This window comes from Monopterus albus, unplaced genomic scaffold (assembly GCF_001952655.1).
Source record: "Monopterus albus unplaced genomic scaffold, M_albus_1.0 scaffold289.1, whole genome shotgun sequence".
NCBI classification, from domain to species: Eukaryota; Metazoa; Chordata; class Actinopteri; order Synbranchiformes; family Synbranchidae; genus Monopterus; species Monopterus albus.
The window spans coordinates 25721-35527 of NW_018128169.1; the positions used below are offsets into that span (position 1 = coordinate 25721).

Sequence of the window (9807 nt, forward strand, 5' to 3'; positions counted from 1 at the left end):
AGAAACTCTCTGCTACTGGATTATCAAGTCACATTCAATAACCCCCCCCACCCCCCCACTGCATTGCCAGTGACAGGGGCAAGCGTCTGGCATATGAGACTTTATATCTGCAAAGGTGGAAAACTATATTGTGATTGAAAATAGCCCAGATATCAGGTCTTAAAGCAGCAGCACTGTGCTAGTACTGTATGTTGTGCATATACCTTTTACATTAGTTTCTTTGTAGATATTTCCTTTTTTCTTTTGTTTCCTCTAATTTGCTGATTTGTTTGTCTCTAAAGTTTAAACAAAAGGTCTGGAAATGGAGTGTTAAATCTGATAGACAATTATATGCACTCCCTAGCTGATAATTGTTCTTATAATTGAAAGTTGTTTACATCAGCATGAATCACTTACTGTGCACTGACCAAGTTTTAACAGTATTGTCAGAATATCAAAAAAATGGAGTTTCGAAGTAGAAACTGCAGGGTGTCAGACAGCTCAAAAAGGTGAAAGTCACGAAAAGTTTCAGTGTTCCCTCTTCACATGGCACATCACAGTGACATGCCCCTCTTCTGGCACGACCTCCTGACCTGTGTTGAAGAGCATGTGGGCCCAGAGCGCTGCCACAACAGTGTCATTGTTGTCTGGCTCAGTGTCACTCCAGAAGAACAAAGAAGCAGGGTCACTATCCTGTTGTCAGTCATCTTTCTTCACTGGAGGATGATGAGCAGGAACTGGTGGCTGGAGCCTTTGAAAATCAACAAGTCAAGTCGAGTCAAATTTATTCATGAAGTGCTTCTAACAAAGGGACGTGCTGCACAAAGATCCAAAGGCATAAATGGAGAAAAAGACGAGGGATAAAAATAAGAAGGAACAAGCGCATTGCAGATTTGAATGTAAAGCTTGTGTGCATGTCTTTGTGTATTTGTGTGTGTGTTAGGCAAGAAATATGATTGCACTGGCTAACACGTTGTCTTCTGTGTATTTCCTGTCTCTTCCTTGAGCGTTGCTGTTTCTGAGACACAGACATTTTCTCAGGGCGAGTTTCCCCCCCCTCTCCCCGCAAAACAGTTTTGTTTAATTCAAGACATGCAAAGGTCAAACTCATGTTTACACACCAAAATGAATAACTGAAAATGCAGTTATGTTGGAGGTGAAAAGTGAATATTCTCATACTCTTAAATAAATACCGTATATGTGGGCTGCATTGCTACAAGGGTGTAAGGAAACTATTTAAGATGGAATCTCTTTTGCTCAGTATCACAGTTGCTTGACTTAGACACTCAGCCTAATTAATCCAAAGCCCTCACTATAATTGCCTTAATATATTGGCTCTTTGTCTTCTTTATCTTGATTTTTCTCATGATGTCTACTTCCCCTTAAGTGATTCAAAAGGAGATCTAATCTCCCCGAGTGTGGGGCACGTATTGATAGCTTTAGTTTAAACCAACGACAGTTTTGCAGTTGCCATTGTCCGCACTAATTACAGAGGACTTGATGTATTGTCTTGGCGAACCCGTATTGAACCTCCGGAGTGTTGGAGAAGAGTATTCACCATCCTTGTTTGGTTTTTGACAGGAAAAGACCAATGAAGACAGCCAGATGGTGGTCGGCGGCAGTTTTAGTGTTGGGGCTTGCTGTGCTCTACGCCGAGGGGAGACCCAACAAGGAGGGATTCGGATTGCTGCCCTATCGACCAGTCGTGAGATTCCGACACAAGGTATTGATTGCGTTCTCTTTTCCATTTACTCTGCGCAGCAAGAGGACTATATGCTTTTGCCAAGTATGTAACTAATTACACTGGTGCTTTCTTCCTGCATCAGATGAGTCTCCTGTGGTGGTTGTTTTTCTTCCCACTGAAAAATACTTGATGAATCATTATCCCTCCCTCTGTACCAAAGGACTGTCTTTTCAAAGACACTGGCGCATTAATGCGAGGCACAGCTGAGCAAAGATGAAGATGAGCTTTGAATGATGTGAGGTTGTTCACATGGCATTTTATCGTAACATTTAAAGTAAAAGATGTAATTGAATGCTTATTGACTCAGAGATGCAGGGCACCAAACTCCATAAGCAAAATTTGCCACTTCTATTAACATCCCCTGCTGCATCTTAAGGAACAAGTTACATTTTTCTACCTCTAAACTCAGCTTTTGTTTCTCTGATACAGTTTCCAAAACAGCAGCGTAGCAGAGACAGATCAATTAGAGCCACAGGGAAAGAAATGAACTGTTTTGGTAGTTTTGAGGCACTTGGAAAAAACAGTTTTGTCCAAAGACAGCTTGTGGTCCTTTAGTACATTTGTCATAACCTTCCTTTGTGCTCCTGTTCACGAGTAAACACAGCTCCTTTCTATTAGCAGTGACAATAAAGAAAACTGTTGTATATTTGCTTTTTTTTAAATCTGCTGTCTTCAGGCTAAATATTTAAGATTTTGTTTCAGTCAGTTCAGTCATGCTTGCATGGGAATGAAAAGCAAAGCCAGAGTTACTAAAGGGTGGGTTGGGTGAGAGGTGGTTAGAAAGAGGGACTTGGAGAGCGAGGCAGGGTAACAGATGGTAGGAACGTCATTGGACCGTAACAGAGTTGAGTGAGGACCTGGGAGCAGTGCAAAGCTGTTGAATCGACTCAGTGGTCAAACACATTCTGACCTTTTGAACAAGAGGTCTTCAGAGAGATGCTTCAGAGCAGATATCAGTTCTACAAAAATTTTTCATCTTTCTCACTTTGTACCAGAGGGAATAGAGGCAAATGATCCAGCATCCTCCTCCTCTTGGATGTGCTGAAGCCTGCTTGCACTGGGCCAGGCAGAAGCAAGAGAAAAATAGTTTTCCATATTTCAGTGTCTCACATTTTTGTCTTGTAAAGAGAAGGCTTTGAAGGCTGGGGGATGAAACGTGTCTTTCATTAGCCTGTGTTCACACCTTTAGGTGTAGGATTTTGGGGATAGATGGAGTGTTTCTGTACCAACAGCTACACCAAAAAATGTGTCCTAGTATTGTATCTAGATATTATGTTAAGTATAGAAAATCTACTTTAGGAATGTTGAGATGCCTTTGATCAAAACATCATTCATGTATTATACTTAACAAGATCTTGGCAATGAACCCTCAATTGTTCAAATTTAAAAATACTGTTAACCTATTCAGAGAGAGTTAGTTTAAAAGACAAAGACACAAATCAAGGTAGCTCTCATTGTGTTGATAGCAAAATTATTTTTGCAGTTTTTCTTTTGTCACTTGAAACCTTTCCTGGTTGTGGTTTAATTTCTTTGTCCCACAATGTGACTCTTACAGTAGCTATCTCTTCTTTCACAGTACTCTTTATTGTGCTTTGTATTGTGTTGCCATGTCATTTGAACAAAGCAGGCACACCTTTTTTAAAGGTGCATTAAAATAAGATTTTAAATAGTGTCTGATAAATCAAATGAAATAAAATACGGTCCAGTAAAGTCCAAACCACGGCCTGTGAATTATCCCCGCCTACCACCTGGTGGAGCTTATAAGAAGAGTGTTTCACACTGTGAGTAGGCAGTTCAGATGTGGTGTTCTTGCTTTTAGATGCAAAATGGGACACGATGGAAGGGACAAAGAACAGTTGTAAGCAGTTGCAAGGAAATTAGAGCATTTTTAAAGTTGTTTTAGTTATTTCGAAGCAGATGTTGGAGGCAGTGTGAATAGTGCTTTGCCTTCTTTTATATGAGAGTGTAGATTGTCTTGTTGAAGCAAACTGGTTTTGACTTTTGTCTTTTTATTGCCCTGTTTCAGACTCAGAGTGACTTTAATTATTAAAGGAATGTGTCCACATGTAGTGAGACTTTCACTAGAAACTACAAAAATGATGTATATGTTTTCCCACTCTAATAAAATTAAATGTACCAAGTGTTGTGATTACATTGCAGAGGAATGTCATTACAGCATCTGCATAGCATTACAATTTGTCTTGTCAGAGGACAGCGGTAAACTCCACTCATCTATCTGCCTGTCAGACATGGCTGTGGAAATCTACAGCCCTTTGGTGAAAAATGGCCGCAATCCTTTTTCCAAACTATAATTTGCCTTTTTATTGCTCAGTTATCTCTAAATGAGATACTGCAGAAAAGCAATACGAAGTGTTGGAACATGACTGACAGTTCAAATTGGAAAGTTTTTCTACTACTATCTGAATTAATAGTAATTAAAGCAAGTATATGGCAAATATTCATTTCATTTTTTATTTTATTTATTTGTTTATTTTCACCAAAGCATTGCCACGTTCACTATTTGTGTAGAGGAAGTGCCACCAAACATTTGTAAACAGCATAACTACATTCACAGAGTGAAATGTGCTTCAGGCTGTGATCCACCAGTGACCACGTTAATGCTATGCTTTTCTCCTGCTTTAAAGGACAGTGTTTGACAAGGTTAACAGGATTAGTTATGATGCTTATAGTCTAAGCTTTTCTCACAAACACTTCAATCACTCTGCCACAAACAGCTGGTCACATACTCTATCCACAATTCCCATGGTATTGCTTCAGAAATTCACTGTGAAATCCTCCACATGGGGTCAGGTACAGGACACAGATCTGGTCCACCACAGTTCTGCTCTAATTACAACTGGTTTTAATGAGAATCCTACTCAGTGATTTATTTATTTATTTATTTATTTTACTGTTCTCAGGTTTCTGTTACATGCATATCTTATTTAAAACCCTCTTATTTCACTGAAGCAGATTCATTGCGTATTTAACTATGAAAGTCACGGAGAGTCCCTTTGTAATTTGCAGACTTACAGTCAGGCTTGATTGACACAAGGGACAAAAGCAATTTCTGAGAATTTGTTGCTCTGACATCAAGCTGTTATGTCAGGACAAACAAAATGGAGGCAAGGGCAACTGTGTGCAAAGCTCCATCCATCCTGTGCTGGCTTGCCCACATGGCAAATCTAGATTAACAGGGATAAGTAGTGAGAGACAGGGGGTGGGGGCAAATGAGACTGAGATAAAGAGACAGGGAATTGGAGAAATAGCAAGAATAAATCACAGAATGCACAGCAAGCAGCTTGAGCTTGATACAGTAGTTGCAGTTAAAGCTGCAATAGGCTGTTTGGCTTAAGTACAAATACTATCGGTTATATTTCCACCCTCCTCCCCCTCCTCAGCTGGTCAGTTTTAGCCCTTGCTCTTGTCACTCATTTTGATGGGCTGTCTACTTTCAAGTGGCAGCCAGTTTAAAGCTGAGGCAACCAGCTTCTGTAAAGTCTCCACAGGGGCTAGAGCAGCAGTCACTGTATGGAGCCAGTCTGCTATAACAATAACAAGATGTTTATGTCTGTGCTGGTATTAACCTGAGTTTTTCAAAATGTGTTCTACTACATTCTTATCTTAGCTGGGTTTTTTTTTGGCTTGGCACTTACCGTACCTGTTGGTGACATGTTGACTTTTGTGGTGTAGCAACTAGCCTCACCCTCTAGCGTAAATAGCTACAACACAGCTAATCACAGGCCACATACAGTACACGGGAAATGTTCAAATGTGAGGGGAAGAGGGCATTCAGGCTGAAAATAGTCCAGTGTGGGTCTGTGATGTGTGGGTGTCTTGGAACAGCAAGAAGATTGTGTCCTCCCCCCCTCCAGAGAACAGAGTGGGAGAACAAAAAAAATAAAAAGACAAAGTCCCATAAGTTGAAGAGTACCTAGGAGTCGATGGTGTGGAGGAGTGAGGAATACAAAATCTGAAGCAGTAAAAGAGAGGACAAGCAGGAGGGTAGTGTTGGTGAGGTGGGGGGATTGAGAGATAAAGTGAGAGAGACAGAGATGTGGGCGGTCAGCCAGCTAGCTGTGACAGGGCCAGATGAACCACGGCTTGTACAGCTGGGTGCTTCACGGTCCCCAGAGTCTCGGGGCGGCAGAGACAGGCCTGCCAGCGGCCTTAGGGAAATAACTCTCTTCAAACAAATGAAGTGTGAACACACTCTGCCATATGCAAATAAGTCGCTTTTGATATCTTTCCTACCTGTAGTGCAGTTCTAAATGTCACCTCCTCTGGAGGGTGGTGGGGATACGAAGAATGTCAGAGAGCCACAGGTGCTTTCTGTGATTTGTACCTACCGGGTTGCTAGTCAACAATGTTTTGTAAAATGTCCAGCAGGGTGATGTGCAGAGACGGCTTTCAGCTGCTGTTTAAATTGGTCAGTGGTGGAAAGTAAGTACGTTTACTCAAGTGCTGAACTTAAAGCACAGCTTTGCGGTATCTGTACTTTGAGTATTATCATTTTCTGATCCTTCATGCTTTGACTTCATTGCATTTCAGTGTCAAATATTGTGCTTATTGCTCCACTACATTTATTTAATAACATTAGTTACTTTTCAGAATCAAATTAATAATACAAAATATAATCATAAAATATTGATTCCTGGTGGAAAATTTTCAATCTAACCGGCAGTAATTAATTTAAGCATATAATGTAGTTAAAATGAGCTCCACCTTTACCAGCTGCAACATTACATGTGATATGCACAATAATACATCAATAATTATAACTAAATTGTATAATATACATTGATGTGCAGTGTGCTATTTTACATAATAATAGGTAGTTTTTGTACTTTCAGTATATTGTGATGTTAATACTTTTGTACTTTTACTTAAGTGACATTTTTATGCAGGACTTTTACTTGTAAGAGTATTTTTACATTGTGGTATTTCTACTTTTACTGAATCTGAGTACTTCTTCCACCTCTGTTTGGTGGTTTCATAGTATAATATCAACATTTTTATAGCTGGTAAGTTTGTTTGGCGTATAAAGAGGAGTGTATGTAAGATGATTTGACAGCTTTGACTGATGCCCTGTTACTGCTGCTCCACCTCTGGTTGCAAAGCAAAATGCCCATCCCATGTATTTTCAATATTTTGGCTTCACTTCTGCATAGGAAGGGCCAGGAAGTATTGGTTTATATGCATTCTATCACATGAGCTATTTGCTGCTTTCAGCTTCTCAAATGTGTGAATTTGTGCCTTTGTTAGTAAATTGATTGTTGTTGGGTTTTGGACAATACAAGTAATTTGAAGACATCACTTTTGGCTTTGGGTATTTAGACTTTTTTTTTACATTTTATGAACTGAATAACAGATTGAGCAAAAAGATAATCATGTGATTAAGCAATAATTAAAATCACTGCTAGTTGCAGCTGAAAATGTAAATATTGCCATTGTAAGTTTCCCAGGCAGTTGTCTTCATGAGTGTTAAATTGTTTGTGATGATTTAGTAAGAGTAGGTAAGGACTTGTTAAAAGTGTTACTGCTCATGTGGGTGTTGCGAGAACAGTTATAAATATGAACATACAGACTCAGTACACTCAATGAAAATGCAAGAGTGATAATATGGAGAAGAAGGCACAGAGTATTAGGACCCAAACATTCGACTATTTGTATATTTGTTTGTTGGGCAGATAATCAGTTTTCAATTTGATTATTTGAGGCAGCAGGAAACTGCAGTCTGAGTGGGTATAAAGGTCCGTCATATTTTACATTATAAGAACTGGCATTAGTTTTTTGTTTTGTTTTTAACCCACAGTACTGCCAAATGGGCAAATAGATCATTTTAGCTGCAGCACAGTCTCAACTGACAATGGAGACTTAAATGTTCAACCCCCCCCCCCAACCCAAATCTTAATAAAATAATTTTATAATCTTTTTACATTTCTTAGATACTGTTACCCTTATGTGTAAAGTGTATCACATACTCTACTGATCCTCTCAGAATTATTTAAGCAAGAAAATACATAATATGCAGATTTTTTGAGCAAACCCAGGAACTGGGTAATCTGCTTTTCAGTAGGCAGTCAGGGGCTGTTCCTTATTGACTGCAGACCTGTTGCATAATGCATCCTCTCCATAACACCACCCTGCCCGAGCTGGTAGAAATAGTGTCTGAAATCTTTGTACAAGAGCGAGCAAGATGAACTATGCAGATTTCACTGTAGAGAAATCAAATATTTATACCTCTTTCTTTCGTATTCATGGATTGTGGATAGCAGCTACTCAGAATAGTAGTCCTAAGAGCAGTGTATTCTACAACCTTCACTATTATATGTGCTCTAAATGCAGCTGACTTTATTGTGCACCTACTCAGGGGTCATAGTTATTTGCTCTTCTATTTTCTTTTTGAAATACTTTTCTGTTTCTTTTTCTGTCAGATACAGGTTAGTTTGCTTTGCTGTGATAAAACACAAGTGAGGAACAAACTGGAACTTCTAATTTAATAAAAGGCACATGGACATCCAAACCTAAAAAGAAAAAATAGGAAAAGCAGAATCTAAAGTAACAGTCCAGCACAAGTTGCTGTTATAAAATAGGAATAAGGAAAAGTAAAAAGGCTTAATTGGTGAATGACAAAAAAGGTAACGATATGCAGCCGACCCTTTGGGGAAAAAAAAAAAAAAAACAGAACATCACCATGACTCATAAAGAACAGGAAAAAGAAATAAAATTTTCCTTAGTACAATAAATAAAATCATAAAGGGAAGTGTATGGTAGCCAGTTGAAAGGTTCATCATTTGCATGTGAGTGAGGCATATAACTGCTTAACATAAAGGTGTGTCTGACTTATCACTCGTAAGATATCAGTGCATCATCTGGTGCAATTCAGACGGGCAGAACTGTGGCAGACAAGGTCTTGCAGTCAACATGAAATCCTTGGACATGCTACCTCAACTGAACATTAAACTCTTTGGAAGGAGAGCTGGATAATATATCAAGTTTTTTATGGAATACAATTTCTTTGGCACAAGCACCAAGGATATCACTAAATGAAAAGTCTTCTGTCATGTTGTTGATGTTGTGATCCTGTGGTTTATTATAACTGTGATCTCTTCTCCTTTTTGTTCTTGTTCCAGCAGGATGGGATCCCTGAGAGCTTGAGGATAAAGGGTGAGTTTTCATTTCTCATTCCTACATTGTCCTTCCTCCTCAGTGACCTCCAGTATATACAACCGATGTTGTACGTCACGCAGGTTACTGTAGGTGTAGGGCTGCTGTTAGATTGCAGCCATGACGTGGCGTAAGCACATCTATTGTAAGTTCTTTTGGGCTAACCATGGGGTAAAGTACTGTTGTAGTTTATGAATAGAATAAAAACAAAGCATCAAACAAAAAGGACATCTTGAACAAAATGCTTCAAACCATAAAATCCATTAGATGCAAATCACTTTACTGTCTTGTCTTTAAGTCTAATCTGGTCCAAACATTTGTTCTGGGAGTCTCTTTTGGCTTTCACTTAACCAGGTGTGTTTAAATGCTGGATGGAAGAAGTACCAGTTCAACTCTTAGATCTGTCAAAACACTTTGTGCCGTGAGACTTCCACAACTTGAAACCTATACTAATCCATATAACTATTATAGAGAGAGAACATGACCCACGGATGGGAGATAGAGCTCTGGAGAGAGGAGGTAATGAGAGACGAATGTCTGGGCAAGCGGTTCGGGAGAGGGGAGGGGAGGAGAGGAGAGAGGAGGAGAGGAGAGGAGACCCAACCCAACCCAACCCAAACATGGAACCCCGCATTGGACCCAGAGAGGCCTAGTATTCCAGGTGTCACTGTCGCTGCCCACGTGGGCGTTGACGTCCCCCAGTAGAACAACGGAGTCCCCAGTTGGGGCCTGTTCCAGCACCCCTCCCAGGGACTCCAAGAAGGCCGGGTACTCTACACTGCCATTCGGCCCGTAGGCACAAACGGCAGTGAGAGACCTATCCCCAACCCGAAGGCGCAGGGAAGCGACCCTCTCGTTCACCGGGGTAAACTCCAACACATGGCGGCTAAGCTGGGGAGCTATGAGCAAGCCCA

The 9807-nt window shown here is 40.1% G+C and overlaps 1 protein-coding gene across 1 annotated transcript in view; it reads left to right on the forward strand.

The window, feature by feature from the left end:
- fstl5 (follistatin-like 5) overlaps positions 1-9807 on the forward strand; it is a 160889-nt gene that overhangs the window by 22207 nt on the left and 128875 nt on the right. Inside the window, exons 2-3 of the mRNA XM_020622822.1 lie at positions 1561-1702; positions 8860-8893. Of these exons, the coding sequence (XP_020478478.1) occupies positions 1561-1702; positions 8860-8893 (176 nt within the window). The remainder of the gene's footprint in view (positions 1-1560; positions 1703-8859; positions 8894-9807) is intronic.